Source organism: Mus caroli, unplaced genomic scaffold (assembly GCF_978045245.1).
Source record: "Mus caroli unplaced genomic scaffold, Mus_caroli_1 scaffold_8, whole genome shotgun sequence".
Taxonomy (NCBI): domain Eukaryota; kingdom Metazoa; phylum Chordata; class Mammalia; order Rodentia; family Muridae; genus Mus; species Mus caroli.
This window is the reverse complement of record NW_028227263.1, coordinates 39,620,810-39,638,557: the sequence shown is the minus strand read 5'-3', so window position 1 is coordinate 39,638,557 and position 17,748 is coordinate 39,620,810. Positions and strand designations below refer to the sequence as shown.

Sequence of the window (17,748 nt, the reverse complement as noted above, 5' to 3'; positions counted from 1 at the left end):
CTGATTGGGTAGATCCCAGTTAGACCAAGTATTGGGGTGGGGTTTGAGGCCTCACATGTGTGCCTGGGTGTGTCAGAACTCATGGAATTCAAACTGTCTCTGAGTGTGATTGGGGTGGGGAGGACTGGAGCACAGGGTCTATTCCTGTGCAGTGATGGGAACTAGAAGGCAGAAAAATTATCTTATTGAATCTTTCAGTGCTAGTCCCCTGGCTTGGCATGTCAGCCCACCTTACGCATTACATATGCTATTTAGTCTAAAGTCTTGTTCCAGCCCACATTTTCTTGCCTAGGAGTTCAAAGACCTAATACATGGTGGTGAGAACTCACCAAGAAACAATGAACCACTGTGGAGCCTCTATCTGTGAGAGTTGCATTCTCCAACACCCACTGTGGTTCTTGTGTGTGCTGGCTGTCGTCAGCTGCAGGAGCTAATCAAGGGAATACTAATATAAGGTCTTCCTTCTTCCAACTCTTAACATATTTGTACCTTCCAAATCTTATTCAAGTCTTTTCTCCTTTCTACTTTGCCATGCACATATTCACATGGACACATGACTATTTAGTTGGTGACCACAGAACTCAGCTGCTCAGGCAGCACTTACCACAGCTAGCATTGGTGTAAATCAGGCTGTTCCCTACCTCTTACCCTGTTCCCTCCTCACTCTCCTTCCTCAGTCTCCTGGTAAGCACTCATTACACAAGTAAATGCTAAGAAGTGATGCTTGAGAGTTGATCACTTTTTATTTTAATATTTAAGAAAATTAAGTGGTCTCTGTTTTTTTTGCTGATTACAAAAATAACATAAATAATAAAAACTACTATACAAGTTCAATAGAAGAAATACCCTTAAATAACTACTCAGTTTATTATTAAAAAACTAACATTTTTTTCTGTTTTTTTTTCTGGAATTTTTTGGCCATGGATACTAGAATTCTAGATGTGGCATTGGCTTTTTGCCTGATTTTCTACCACAGCATGGAATCACCATTTCTCCATTATGATGTTTAAGTGTGTATCAGTCAACTTGCTCTAAGTTTTAGAGAAACTCACATAGTATTTGCAAGTTTTTCCTTTTTCCAACAAATTCTCACCTTCTGGGAGTGTTTCATTTATTACTTGAGAACACATTTAAACCCATATCTGTAATTGTGTACATCTGTAAATTGTGTGATTTTAGTTATTTGTTACACTGAAAATATTTTTTACCTATCACAATGTTATTCCAATGCTGGTGAGATTGCAAACTGGTGCAAGCACTCTCAAAATCAATCTGGTGGTTCTTTGGAAATTTTCACTTAGCTATACCTGAAGACCCAGCTTATATCACTCCTAGGCATATACACAAAAGATACTCCATCATACCACAAGGACACTTCCTCCGTTACGTTGTTAGCAGCCTTATTTGTAATACCCAGAAACTGGAAAGAACACAGATGTCCCTCAACTGAAGAATGTATACAGAAAATGTGGTTCATTTACATAATGGAATGCTATTCAGCTCTTAAAGATGAGAACATCATGAATATTGCAAGCAAATGGATGGAACCAGAAAATATCATCCTGAGTGAGGTAACCAAGGCTCAAACGTATATGCATGTTATGTACTCCCTGCAAGTGGATATTAGCCAAAAAGTACAGAATATTGAAGATATAACCCACAGACTGCAAGAAGTTTAACCAGCAGCCCAAGTGATGATGTTGCAATTCCACTTAGAAGAGGAAACAAAATAAATATAGAAGGCAAAGGGAGGGTGGGACCTGGGTGGGAGAGAAGAGAGGGCAGTGAAAAGGAGAACAGGATCATGTATGTGAAGGATGGGAGAGACACTCAGAGGACCAGAAGAATGAATGGAAATATACAGCTTCTGGGAGTGTGAGTCAAGGGGACCTTCTAGAAAGTCCCAGAAACCCAGGAGGTGAGAGACTTTCAGGAGTCAATGGGGATGGCCATAACCAAATGCCCAACAGTGGAGAGAGGGAACCATAAGAGTTCACCTCCAGTAAATAGACAGGGCCCCAAGTGGAGGGGTGAGGTTATCAATACACAGTCAAAATTTCTGACCCAAAATTGTTTCTGTCTTAAAGAAGTGCAGGGACAAAACTGGAGAAGAGACTTAAGGAATAGCAGCCCAATAACTGGCTCAATTTGGGATCAATCTCATGGATAGACACCAAGGCCTGACACTATTACTGATGCTATCTTGGGCTTACAGACAGGAGCCTAGCGTGACTGTCCTCTCACAGGCCCTACCAGCATCTGACTGAGTCAGATGAAAATGCTTACACCCAACCTTTGGCCTAAAGTTGGGACCCCTATGGAAGAATTAGAGGAAGGATTAAAGGAAGTGAAAGGGAGGGCAACCATGTAATAAGTCTAGCAGCCTCAACTAACCCAGACCCCTGGGAGCTTCCAGAGACAAAGACACCAACCAGGCAGCATGCACAGGCTAGTCCAAGACCCCCAGCACTTATATAGCAAAACACTGCCTGGTCTGGCCTCAGTGGGAGAAGATGAACCCCAAGTAAGTGGGGAGAAGGATACATGCTGGAGGAGGGAGAGCATCCTCTCATAGGCAAAAGGGAAGGGTGATGGGATAAGAAACAGTCAGGTATACCAGGTATACCATTCCATGACTGGAATATAAATAAATGAAATGATTAAAAATATTTGTCTAAAACAGTACAAACTATTTAGTTTGTACTAAATACTTTATGAAGTATACCAAAAGGAGATAATCTTAGGGATCATTTACTATAAATACTAGAATATCTCACTGAAAAAAATTTAATTAGTAAGCAGCCATTGTATAAAAGGATGGTTCCATTTCTTGTTTGTTCTCTTAATGGATCCTGCATTCAATGGTGAGAGAAATCTGTGTCCTCAGAGTTGATTCAGAGACAAAGAACTCAGAAAAACAAGCTAGAAAACATGCCCAAGAGAATTCATTAATGTTTTCTTAGATTTACATTTCCAGGGGAGGCCATTTCAGCTGGGAGATAAGTCCCTCTAAAGACAGCAATAGAAAAAAGAAGAAAGGAGGCCACCAGCTCAAAAGACATAGTGTGCAGCTCAACAAAGCCTCCGTTTCTACTATGCTCAGGTACGTTTAGGTGGGGCCCTTGGTCAGCTCTTCCAGTTTCTACTTCTTTCATATACCAATGATCTTTGCTTTCAGATGGAAGAAGCAATAAAGAAATCTGAGCATCTGGACCTAAGACCAATTGGATAACTGACAAGGAGCTAAAGGATTTCTTTCCATGAAGCCTGTTAATCAGAAACTTTCTACTCATTCTCAGATATGAGAATTGGAAGACCTCTGGATCCATAGTATACTACCCAAAGACTGTTAGCTGTCTGGCTGCACAGACATCTATCTCCAGAAAACATCTATAGATGAAAGAAAGGAATAAAACAGCCCAGACACTTGGCATTGTAAGAATTCCTTCCCTACTTAACCAACTTAGCAAAACAAACCAATTGGGTACTACTGAAAAGTCACTTCTTCCCACCTTTGTATTAAATAACCTCAATCTCCATCCAGTGGAAGTGGAACAGAGGTGGTCAGACACCTAGGCTTCCCATCACCTGCGGTAATGAATTTGTTTCTCACATAATAAAATGTGTGTAACCTCTGAGCATTTTATGACAACAAATGGATTCCAAAGCAGATCCTTAGTAATTGAACTAAATTATCAGAGTTGCTACTGCTTTGTGTTCAATTGTCCTTTCAATTACTCTATTATAGGACTGATAAAGGCATGTCCAGATCCCACGAATACATGTACCTACTTTGTTGCAAATATACATCACTTTACACTGTAATAACAGTACATCAGTTTTTGCAAAGGTGCCATTATTAAGCACTTAAGTAATAAGAACATATAATGCTTTACTATGACATTTATGTGTAGTGGTGTACTAGTGTACCCTTGTGTGTTCCTTACTAGTACTTCCATGTGCTGATGTCCTACTTCCTTGAGTCCTGCTGTACTATTACATCCTATGCATTTCTGTTCTAGTACATGTGAATGGTTGTGCTGGGACATCTATATGTTCTACATTCTGAGAATCTTGTAGTCTAGAGTTGAGTACCTCCTTTTCAGGAGTAATTTCAATACCCATCTTCAGAACATTTATCAAGATATAATTAAAAGCCAAATTTAGATATTAGCAAGTAAAGTTATTTATACATAAAAAATAGCATTTTACTGGAGTATCAAAGTGCTAACATAAAAGCTAGTTCTATAATAATAAAATTCAATTGACTCTTCTGTTTCTAGGCAGCTAAACATATCACTCAAAATGGAGTTTAGGAACTCAACGATGGGCAATGGCTTCATCTTAGTGGGGATTCTGGATGACAGTGGCGCTCCTGAACTGCTCTGTGCCACAATCACAGCCCTGTACATGTTGGCTTTAACCAGCAATGGAGTGCTACTCCTGGTCATCACTATGGATGCCCGGCTCCACGTGCCCATGTATCTCCTACTTGGACAGCTGTCTCTCATGGACCTCCTCCTCACATCAGTTATCACTCCAAAGGCTGTCATGGATTTTCTGCTCAAAGACAACACCATCTCCTTTGCAGGTTGTGCCCTTCAGATGTTTCTAGAACTGGTACTGGGTAGTGCAGAGGACCTCCTTCTGGCCTTTATGGCCTATGACAGGTATGTGGCCATTTGTCATCCTCTAAATTACATGATCTTCATGAGACCAAGTGTCTGCTGGTTCATAGTTGGTACTATCTGGATCCTGGCATCAGTGATAGCCCTAGGATTTACCATCTACACTATGAATTATCCCTTCTGTAAATCCCGGCAGATCAGACACCTGTTCTGTGAGATTCCTCCATTGCTGAAGCTGGCCTGTGAAGATACGTCCACATACGAGTTGATGGTTTATTTGGCAGGTGTTTCTATTCTGATTCTCCCTCTTGCTGTTATTCTGGCCTCCTATGTACGAATTCTGTTTACTGTACTCCACATGCCCTCAAATGAGGGCAGGAAGAAAGCCCTTGTCACCTGTTCTTCTCATCTGATTGTGGTTGGGATGTGGTATGGGGGTTCTTCACTCATGTATGTCCTTCCCAGTCAATTCCACAGTCCCAAACAAGACAATATCCTCTCCATTTTCTATACTGTTGTCACTCCAGCTCTGAATCCCCTAATCTATAGCCTGAGGAATAAGGAAGTCACAGGGGCTTTAAGGAGAAATTTTGGAAAATGGTCGGGGCCAGCCCACTTTCTAGGTATTTCTTTCTAATAGCTACCTTCTAAACTTACTTTTTCCTTAAAAGCAGATTTTACTATTAATATGTTGATTTAAATGTATGGGAATGAAACATCTCTTATTAAATACTTTTTGTCTATTTACTCCATGAGATATTTTATAGGATAATTACCTAGAGAAAACTTCTCTGTGTATTCATATGACTCATTTCATTTTAGTCTGGGCAATTAATTATCTCAGCCAGTTATATTCACATAAAAAGTTTCTTCACACTGAGATATTTTCTTCCTTATTGTATAATGGCCTTACAGAGCAATGATGAGGAGATTCACGTCTGCTGTCAGAGTACAGCTGTTCGAACTCAGTGTAACTTTCTTGTTTAACTTAAAACATGTACATAGCCTTTCTCAACCAGGTCTTTAAGTTATAAATTCTATGTAATAAAACACCTATTTTATGCCATTGTTGTGAGAGCTAATTAGACAATACCCAAAAAGATTTTCAGTGAAAAAATATCATGATTACTTTCTGGAATGTGATGATTATATCATGAATTTTAACAATCATAAAGTCAAAATTGTGCTGAGGTTGTGATAGAATATGACTTTACATTGTTTTGTAAAATAACTATCTATTTTGTTGCTATTAAACATGACCACTAGAATTTCTGGGAATTTTAACTGGTTTCTAGAAGTGGCCTCCAAAAGCTCACAGAATAAAGGTGTGTTGAATCCAGGAAAGTAAAAAGGGTGAAAAAAGATCTTCAGAGAAATCTGGGCAGAGGACCCTAAGGTCCCCAGTACACTCTCCATACTGCAGGCACCCTAGCACACCCGGGTCCTTGAGATCACTGGTAAGTGGAATGCAACATCAGTCCCCAAAAACCTAGAAGGTCTTGTGCTAGCAGGAACAGGGACAAAGGACAGCTGCCCGACCTGTGGCTGGGGTTCTTTCTGGTCAGCGCCACCCCTGCACCATCTTTGATATGATCTTGGTGAAGGGCCCCAAGATCCCCAGAGGTCTTTCCACACTGCAGGCACCCTAGCACACCCAGGACCCTGAGATCACTGGTGAGTGGAACACAACATCAGTTCCAAAAAGCCGGAGAGTCTTATGCTACCAGCAACAGGATGGCAGAGGCAGGCAGATTTCTGAGTTCAATGCCAACCTGGTCTACATAGTGAGTTCCAGGACAACCAGGGCTATACAGAGAAACCCTGTCTCAATAAACAAAACAAACAGACAAACAAACAAACAAAAACAAAACAAAAGCAACAGGGTCAAAGAACAAAGGCAGGCCCTTGCACACCATGAATCTTGGGATCACTGAGACCAGTCTATGCAGGAGAGCACTTGGGCAGCAGAAGCAACAGAGCTTCTTGGACAGGGTTCCTTCGGGCCTTCATTTTCAGCCAAGAGACAGAGCTAAGACCCAGACCCCTGGACACCTTCCCTGCCAAAGGAGAGTCAGCTTCCAGGGAGAGCTCAACCCAAGGACTCAGAAGGTGGATCAGAGCTCCAGACTTCTGGACACTGTCCCTGCAAGAGGAGAGCTTGCCTGCAGAGAGTGTTCTGACCAATGGGACACAGGAAAGAGGTTGTCTCCCAGGAGTGCTGATAGAGGCTAAAGAAGCACAGGAGGAACAAGCTCCAGCCAGAGACAGCTAGAACATCTAACACCAGAGACTACCAGGTGGCGAAAGGCAAATGTAAAAATCTTACTAACAAAAACCAGGACCAGTGGGTATCATCAGAACCCAGGACACCCACCACAGTGAGTCCTGGATACCCCAACTCACACGAAAAGCTAGACTCAGATATAAAATCATATCTCATGATGCTGGTAGAGGATTTTAATTAGGGCATTAATAACTCACTTAAAGAAATACAGGAGAATACTGCTAAACAGGTAGAAGCCCTTAAAGAGGAAGCACAAAAATCCCTCAAGGAATTACAGGAAAACACTGCTAAACAGGTAGAAGACCTTAAAGAGGAAACACAAAAATCCCTTAAAGAACTACAAGAAAACACAACCAAACAGGTGATGGAATTGAACAAAACCATCCAAGGTCTAAAGACTGGAAGCAGAAACAATGAAGAAAACACAAAAGGGGACAACTCTGGAGATAGAAACCCTAGGAAAGAAAACAGGAACCATAGATGCAAGCATCAGCAACAGAATACAAGAGATGGAAGAGAGAATTTCAGGTGCAGAAGATTCCATAGAGAACATGGCCACAACAATCAAAGAAAATACAAAATGCAAAAAGATCAATAACCCAGAACATCCAGGAAATCAAGGATACAATGAGAAGACCAACCCTAAGGATAATAGGTATAGATAAGAATGAAATTTTGAACTTAAAGGGCCAGCAAATATCTTCATAAAGTCATAAAAGAAAACTTCCATAACCTAAAGAAAGAGATGCCCATGAACATACAAGAAGCCTACAGGACTCCAAATAGACTGGAAAAGAAAAGAAATTCCTCCCGACACATAATAATCAGAACAACAAATGCACTAAATAAAGAGAGAATATTAAAAGCAGTAAGGGAAAAAGGTCAAGTAACATATAAAGGCAGACCTATTAGAATTACACCAGACATCTCACCAGAGACTATGAAAGCCAGAATATTCTGGACAGATGTTATACAGACCCTAAGAGAATACAAATGCCAGCCCAGGCTACTATACCCAGCTAAACTCTCAATTACCATAGAGGGAGAAACCAAAGTACTCACTGACAAAATCAAATCGACACAATACCTTTCCATGAATCCAGCCCTTCAGAGGATAATAATGGGAAAACATCAACACAAGGACAGAAACTACATCCTAGAAAAAGAAAGAAAGTAATCCTTCAACATACCTAAAAGAACACAGCCAGAAGAACAGAATCTCAACTCTAACAACAACAACAAAAATCAGGAAGCAACAATGACTTTTCATTAATATATCTTAAAATCAATGGACTCAATTCTCCAATGAAAATAATAGGAGACTGGCTACATAAACAGGACCCAACTTTTTGCTGCTTACAGGAAACCTACCTCAGGGAAAGAGACAGACACTACCTCAGGGTAAAAGACTGGAAAACAATTTTCTAAGCAAATGGTCCAAAGAAACAAGGTGGAGTAGTCTTTTAACATCGAATAAAATCAACTTCCAACCCGAAGTTATCAAAAAAGACAAAGAGGGGCACTTCATACTCAAAAAATTAAAATCTTACAAGATGAACTCTCAATTCTGAATATCTGTGCTCCAAATGCAAAGGCAGCCACATTCATTAAAGAAACTAGAATAAAGTACAAAGCACATATTACACCTTACAAAATAATAGTGGGAGACTTCAACACCCAACTCTCATCAATGGACAGATCCTGGAAACAGAAACTAAACAGAGACACATTGAAACTAACTGAAGTCATGAAACAAATGGATTTAATAAATATCTACAGAACATTTTATCCTAAAACAAAAGGATATACCTTCTTCTCAGCACCTTCTCCAAAATTGACCATATAATTGGTCACAAAACAGGCCTCAACAGATACGAAAATATTGAAATTATCCCATGCATCCTATCAGATCACCATGGACTAAGGCTGATCTTCAATAACAACATAAATAATAGAAATCCAATATTCATGTGGAAGCTGAACAACACTCTACTCAATGATACCTTGGTCAAGGAAAAAATAAAGAAAGAAATTAAAGACTTTTTTAAGTTTAATGAAAATGAAGCCACAACATACCCTAACTTATGGGACACTATGAAAGCATTTCTAAGAGGGAAACATAGTTCTGAGTGCCTCCAAAAAGAATCTAGAGAGAGCACACACTAGCAGCTTGACAACACACCTAAAAGCTCTAGAAAAAAAGGAAGAAAATTCACCCAAGAGGAGTAGACAGCAGGAAATAATCAAACTCAGGGGTGAAATCAACCAAGTGGAAACAAGAAGAACTAATCAAAGAATCAACCAAATGAGGAGCTGGTTCTTTGAGAAAATCAACAAGATAGGTAAACCCTTAGCCAGATTCACTACATTGCACAGGGACAGTATCCTAATTAACAAAATCAGGAATGAAATAGGAGACATAACAACAGATCTGAGGAAAACACCATCACATCCTAATACAAAAGGCTATACTCAAAGCTGGAAAACCTGGATGAAATGGACACATTTCTAGACAGATACCAGGTACCAAAGTTAAATCAGGATCATATTAACAATCTAAATAGTCCCATACCTCCTAAAGAAATAGAAGCAGTCATTAATAGTCTCCCAACCAAAAAAAAAAAAAAAAAGCCCAGGACCAGATGGGTTTAGTGCAGAGTTCTATCAGACCTTCAAAGAAGACCTAATTCCAATTCTCCTCAAACTATTCCACAAAATAGAAACAGAAGGTACTCTACCCAATTCATTCCATGAAGAAACAATTACTCTTATACCTAAACCACATAAAGACCCAACTAAGAAAGAGAACTTCAAAAAAATTTCCCTTAGGAATATCAAAACAAAAATACACAATAAAATTCTCTCTAACTGAATCCAAGAACACATCAAAATGATCATCCATCATAATCAAGTAGGCTTCATCCCAGGGATGCAGGGATGGTTTAATATATGGAAATCTATCAATGTAATCCACTATATAAACAAACTCAAAGACAAAAACCACATGATCATCTCATTAGATGCGGAGAAAGCATTTGATAAATACAACACCCCTTCATGATAAAAGTATTGGAAAGATCAGGAATTCAAGGCCCATACCTAAACATGATAAAAGCAATCTACAGCAAACCAGTAGCCAACATCAAAGTAAATGGAGAGAAGCTGGAAGCAATCCCATTAAAACAGGGACTAGACAAGGCTGTGCACTGTCTCCCTACCTATTCAATATAGTACTTAGAGTCCTAGCCAGAGCAATTCAAAAACAAAAGGAGATCAAGTGGATACAAATTGGAAAGGAAGAAGTCAAAATATCACCTTTTGCAGATGATACGATAGTACATATAAGTTATCCTAAAAATTCCAGCAGAGAACTCCTAAACCTGATAAACAGCTTCAGTGAAGTACCTGGATATAAAATTAACTCAAACAAATCAATGGCCTTTCTCTACACAAAGGATAAACAGGCTGAGAAAGGAATTAGGGAAACAACACCCTTCACAATAGTCACAAATAATATAAAGTACCTTGGTGTGACTCTAACAAAGGAAGTGAAAGATCTGTATGATAAGAACTTCAAGTCTCTGAAGAAAGAAATTAAAGATCTCAGAAGATGGAAAGATCTCCCATGCTCATGGATTGGCAGGATCAATATAATAAATATGGCTATCTTACCAAAAGCAATCTACAGATTCAATGCAATCCTCATCAAAATACTAACTCAATTCTTCCATGAATTAGAAAGGGAAATTTGCAAATTCATCTGGAGTAACAAAACCTAGGATAGCAAAAACTCTTCTCAATGATAAAAGAAGCACTAGTGGAATCACCATGCCTGACCTGAAGCTGTGCTTAATTGTGATAAAAACTGAATGGTACTGGTACAAGGACAGACAGGTAGATCAATGGAATCGAATTCAAGACCCAGAAATGAACCCACACCTCTATGGTCACTTGATCTATGACAAGGAAGCTAAAATCTTCCAGTGGAAAAAAAGACAGCATTTTCAACAAATGGTGCTGGCACAACTAGCAGTTTTCATGTAGAATAATGCAAATTGATCCATTCTTATCTCCTTGTACTAAGGTCAAGTCTACATGAATCAAGGAACTCACATAAAACAAGAGACACTGAAACTTATAGAGGAGAAAGTGGGGGAATGCCTCGAAGATATGGTCACAGGGAAAAAATTCCTGAACAGAATTACAATAGTTTGTACAAGCTTGTACAACCACTCTGGAAATCAGTCTGGCGGTTGCTCAGAAAATTGGACATAGTACTACCAGAAGAACCAGCAATTCTTCTCCTGGGCACATACCCAGAAGATGTTCCAACTTGTAATAAGGACACATGCTCCACTATGTTCATATCAGCCTTATTTATAATAGCAGAAGATAGCCTAGTCTGCCATCATTGGGAAGAGAGGCCCCTTGGTCTTGCAAACTTTATATGCCCCAGTACAGGGCCAAGAAGTGGGAATGGGTGGGTAGTGGAGCAGGGCTGGGGGAGGGTATAGGTGACTTTCAAGATAGCTTTTGAAATGTAAATGAAGAAAATATCTAATAAAAAAATTGAAAAAAAAAAGAATGCTAATGAGATTCTCTTTGCACCTCTCCCCTGACCTTCCTGAACTTCATCAGACCTGTGAATCATGAACCATACAGGTTAGTTTCCCTTCTCCCACCCATTTTCATTGCTTGCTGAATCCTCTGAGGCACCTCCAACTTCCACAGGAAAGTCTGCTATCCCCAGCAGACTTCCATTCTCCTGCCACCTTTCTCCCCACCTTCATCATACCTACAAATCATCAATCATACAGGTTACCTTCATTTCCCCTTTCCACTTTCCCTAATCAATGAATACTCTTGGATACCCCCAGTTGCCCTGAGCAGTCTGCTATACATGGCAGACTCCCATTCTCTGGCCACATCTCCACCCACCATCAACAGACCTATGGATCCTCAACCATACTTACCTGCTGATCTAGAACCACACAGTCAAAGATAGCCATGAGTGGCCTTTCACACCAGGATGATCAATTTTAACCCCCTTTGCAGCACATACTACAAGAGAAACTTCCAGGGACCAAAGCCATCCAAATAGCTAAAGGCCCTCAAAAAAACACAATCAACAAGAGCCAGGGCAATATATCTTCAGAGCAAAGCTACCCATCCATAGCAAGCCCTGGATATCCTAATACACCAAATCACAAGAAAATTATCTTGAATACAATCTTATAAAAGTGATAGAGGTATTGAAAGAGGAAAAGAGTAAAACCCTTTTTAAAATACAGGGAAATACAATCAAACAGGTATAGGTGTTTTAAGAGGAAATAAGTAAATCCTATAAAAATAAAGGAGCATACAATTAAACAAAGGAAATAAATAAAACTGTTCAAGATCTGAATATGGAAATAGAAGAAATAAAGAAAATATAAACTGAGGGAAAACGTGGATATGGAAAACCTAGGGAAAAGAACAGGAAGAACAGATATAAGAATCATCAACAGAAAACAGCCATATCAGGCTCCTTTCAGCATGTACTTCTTGGCATCCACAACAGTGTCTGGGATTTGTAACTGTATATGGGATGAATCCCCAGGTAGGAAAATCTCTGCATGGTCTATCCTTCAGACTCTGCTCTACATTTTATCTCTATACTGGCTCCTGCTAGTATTTTTGTTCTCCTTCTAAGAAGGAACGAAGCACCCACACTTTGGTCTTCCTTCTTGAACTTCATATGGTCTGTGAGTTGTATCTTGGTTATTTGGAGCTTTGGGGCTAATATCCACTTATCAGTGAGTGTATAGCATGTGTAGTTTTTTTTGGTATTGGGTTACCTCACTCAGGATGATATTTTCTAGTTCTATCCATTTGCCTAGCTGAGTAGTACTCCATTGTATAAATATACCACATTTTCTGTATCCATTCCTCTGTTCAGGGACATCTGGGTTCTTTCCAGCTCTTGGCTATTATAAGTAAGGCTGCTATGAACACAGTAGAGTATGTGTCCTTATTACATGTTGGAGCATCTTCTGGGTATATGCCCACGAGTGGTATAGCTGGATCCTCAAGTAGTACTATGTCCAATATTCTGAGGAACCATAAAACTGATTTCCAGAGTAGTTGTACCAGACTGAAATCCCACCAGCAATGGAGGAGTGTTCCTTTCTCCATATCTTTGCCAGCATCTGATGTCACATGGGTGGATTTTTTAATTTTAGCCATTCTGACTGGTGTGAGGTAGAATCTCAGGGTTGTTTTGATTTACATTTCCCTGATGACTAAGGATGTTGAAAAAAATTTAGGTGCTTTTCACCATTCAATATTCCTCAGTTGAAAAATTCTTTGTTTAGCTCTGTACCCTACTTTTAATAGGGCTATTTGATTCTCCGGAGTCTGACTTCTTGAGTTCTTTGTATATATTGGGTATTAGCTCTCTATCAGATGTAGAATTGGTAAAGATCTTTCCCAAATACCTTTTTGTCTTATTGACAGTGTCCTTTGCCTTACAGAAGCTTTGCAATTTTATGAGGTCCCATTTGTCAATTCTTGATCTTATAGCATAAGCAACTGCTGTTCTGTTCAGGAATTTTCCACTGTGTTCATATCTTCAAGGCTCTTCCCCACTTTCTCCTCTATAACTTTCAGTGTATCTGGTTATGTGGAGGTCCTTGATCTACTTGGACTTGAGCTTTTTACAAGGAGATAAGAATGGGTTGATTTGCATTTTACTACAAGCTAATTGCCTGTTGAACCAACAGCTTCTGTTTAAAATGCTGTCTTTTTTCCACAGGATGGTTTTAGCTCCTTTGTCAAAGATCAAGTGGCCATATGTGTGTGGGTTCATTTCTATATCTTCAATTCTGTTCCATTGATCTTCCTGCCTGTCTCTGTACCAATACCATGCAGGTTTTATCACTATTGCTCCAAACCCAGACACTATCGTGGATGCCAAGAAGTGCATGTTGACAGGAGCCTGATAAAGTTGTCTCCTGAGAGGCCCTGCCAGAGCCTTACAAATGGTTGGCAGAAGCTCAAAGCCAACCATTGGACTGAGTGTGGGGTCCCCAATAGAGGAGTTAGAGAAAGGACTGAAGGAGTTGAAGGGGTTTGCAACCCCATAGGAAGAACAACAATATCAACCAACCAACCCCCCCCCCGCCCCCTCAGAGCTCCCAGGGACTAAGCCATCAACCAAGGAGTACACATGGCTCCAGCTACTTATGTAGAAGAGGAGGGTCTTGTCAGGCATCAATGGGAGGAGAGGTCCTTGGTCCTTTGAAGGCTCAATAGATGCCCCAGTGTAGGAGAATTAAGGATGGGGAGGTGGGAGGGTGGGTGGAGTAACACCATCATAGAAGCAGGGGGAGGAAGGATGGGATAGGGAGTTTCCAGGAGGGGAGGGAACTGAAAAAGGAGATAACATTTGAAAAGTAGATAAAGAAAATATCCAATAAAAACGGGAAAAAAGGATCACCAACAGAATACATGAGATGGAAGACAGAATCCCATGCATAGAAGATATAATAGAAGAAAGCGATATATCAGTCAAAGAAGATGTTAAATCTAAAAAATTCTTGACACAAAACATTCAAGAAATCTGCGATATTATGAAAAGACCTAACCTAAAAATAATAGGAATAGAAGAAGCTGGTAAAGGGTCCCAGCTCCAAATCCCAGAAAACATTTTCAATAAAATCATAGAAGGAGCCTTTTACAACCTAAAAAGATACTTATAAATATACAAGAAGCTTATAGAAAACTGGTTAGACTGGAACAGAAAAGAAAATCCTCCTGCAACATATAATCAAAACACAAAATCTATAGAACAAAGAAAGAACATTAAAAATGTCAAGAGAAAAAGGCCATGTAACATACAAAGGCAAACCTATCAGAATTACACTTGACTTCACAACAGAGACTCTAAAAGCTAGAAGACCCTAGACAATATATCTATATTGCAACCTCCCAAAAACACAGATGCTAACTAGATTACCATACCCAGAAAAAATACCAGTCAACATAGATAGAGAAAATAAGATATTTCAGGACAAATCCATACTCTAAACAATATCTACCCATAAATCCAGCTCTACAGAATATACTAGATGGAAAAAACCAACCCAAAGAAGACAACTACATCCAAGAAAACACAAAAATAAGTAATTCCATACAAGAATAAAACAAGGGAGATACACATACACATACACACACACACACACACACACACACACACCACTACCACCAGCAGCAGCAGTAGCATCAAAATAACAGATAGTGACAATCACTGGTCATTAACATCTCTCAACATCAATGTCCTCCAATTAAAAAAAAAAAGGCACAGAATAACATAATGGATGAGAAAACAGGATCCACCCTTCAACTGCATACAAGAAACATAACTCAGCTTTAAAGACAGACATCACCTCCAAATAAAGAGTTAGAAACAAAGATTTCCAAGCAAACAGACTCAAGAATTAAACAAGAGTTGCCATTCTAATATCTAATAAAATAGAATTTCAATTAAAATTAACCAAAATGGATAGAAAGGACACGCCATTCTAATCAAAGGGAAAAATGACAAAGATAATATCTCAATTCTAAACATCAATGCTCCAAACACAAGAGCAACACATTTGTATAAATAAATTGCTAAAGCTTAAATTGCACATCAAACTGCACACATTAAGAGTGGGAAACTTTATCATACTACTGCCACCGACTGACAGGTCATCCAGAAAAAAAAAAAAAAAACCTAGAGAAATGGTGAAACTAAAAGACATGATGAATCAAATGTACCTAACAGACATCTGTAGAATATTTCACCCAAACAGAAAAGAATATACCTTCTACTCAACACCTCATGGATCCATCTACAAAGTTGATCATGCACCCAACCAATGGAAAGAAGTTGCTGACCCCTGTGGTTGAATTAGGGAAAAGCTGGAAGAAGCTGAGGAGGAAGGCAACCCTGTAGGAGGACCAGCTGTCTCAATTAACCTAAACCCCCAAGATCACTCAAACATTGGACCACCAACCAGGCAGCATACACCAGCTGATATGAAGACCCCAGCACATATATAGCAGAGGACTGCTGGGTCTTGATTCAGTCAGAGAAGATGTACCTAACCCTCAAGGGACTAGAAGCCCCAGGGAATTTAGAGGTCCAGTTGGGTAGGTGATAGGTGGTGGGGACATCCTCATGGAGATAGGGAGGTAGGGAGGAGGTATGGGATATGGAACAGTCGGAGGGTGGATGGGGTGGGGGGTGGTGGAATAAAATCTGTGGTGTAAAAATAAATAAATACATAAATACATAAATATATAAATAAATAATAAAACAAATAATATTTCACCCAAACACAAAAGAATATACCTTCTTCTCAGCAACCTCATGAATCCTTCTACAAAGTTGATTGTATACTTGGTCACAAAGTAAGCCTCAACAGATAAAAGAAAATTGAAATAACACCTTGTATCTTATCAGACTACCACAGACTAAAAGTGGACTTCAACAACAGAAACACCAAAAAGCCTACAAACTCATGGAAACTGAACAACTATTTACTCAATAATCTCTGGATCTGGGAAGAAAAAAATGAAAGAAATTAAAGACTTTCTAGAATTCAATGAAAATGAAGACATTTTTGAACACAACAGAAGCAGTGTATGGAAGAAGTTTGTAGCACTGAGTGTCTCCACAAAAGAATTAGAAAGTTCTCATAGCAACAATTTTAAAGTGCACCTGAAATCTCTAGAAAAAATAAGCAAGCACATTGAACAGGAATAAAAGGCAGGAAATCAAAATCAGGGCTGAAATCATTCAGTTAAAAACAAATAAACAATAAAAAGAATCAACAAAACCAAGAGATGATTCTTTGAGAAAATCAACAAGATAGACAAACCCTTAGCCAAATTAACCAAAGGACAGAGAGACAGTATGTAAATAAAATCAGAAATGAAAAGGAAGAAATAACAAGAGACACTGATAAAATTAAAAGAATCTTAAAGTTGTACTTCCAAAGACTTTATTTCACAAAATTGGAAAATCTTAATGAAATGGATAATTCCTAGACATATACATCTTATGAAGTTTAAATCAAGATCAATGTAAACTATTTAAACAGCCCTCCAATCCCCAAGGAAAAAGAAGGAGTCATCAAAAATCTCCCAACCAAAAAAATTCCAGGGCCATATGATTTTAATGCAGAATTCTACCAGACTGTCAAAGAAGAGGTAATACCAATACTCCTCAAACTATTCCACTGGTGTGATTGCAAGCTGGTACAACCACTGTTGAAATCAGTTTAGTGGTTCCTCAGAAAATTGGACATAGTATTACCTGAACACCCATTAATACCACTACTGGCATATAACAAGAAGATGCTCCAACATGTAATAAGGACACATGCTCCACTATGTTCATAGCAGCCTTATTTATAATATCAAGGAGCTTGAAAGAACCCAGATGTCCCTGAACAGAGGAATGGATACAGAAAATGTGGTACATTTACACAATGGAGTACTACTCAGCTATTAAAAACAATGAATTTATGAAATCTGCAGGCAAATGGATGGAACTAGAAAATTCCATCCTGAGTGAGGTATCTCAATCCCAAAAGAATACACATGATATGCACTAACTGATAAGCTCCAAAAGCTCCAAATAACCAAGATACAATTCACAAACCATATGAAACTCATAAAGAAGGAAGAACAAAGTGTGGATACTTCAATCCTTCTTAGAAGGGGGAACAAAATAACTATGGAAGGTGTTACAGAGACAAAGTGTGGAGCAGAGACTGAAGGAAGGACCATCCAGAGATTGCCCCACCT

The 17,748-nt window shown here is 39.1% G+C and overlaps 1 protein-coding gene across 1 annotated transcript; it reads left to right on the top strand.

The window, feature by feature from the left end:
• The first annotated feature begins 4,305 nt into the window (after positions 1 to 4,305).
• On the top strand, positions 4,306 to 5,265 carry LOC110288267 (olfactory receptor 2AG2-like). The gene has a single exon (XM_021154660.2). It carries the CDS (start codon positions 4,306 to 4,308, stop codon positions 5,263 to 5,265), a length of 960 nt encoding a protein of 319 aa, XP_021010319.1.
• The last annotated feature ends 12,483 nt before the right edge of the window (positions 5,266 to 17,748 follow it).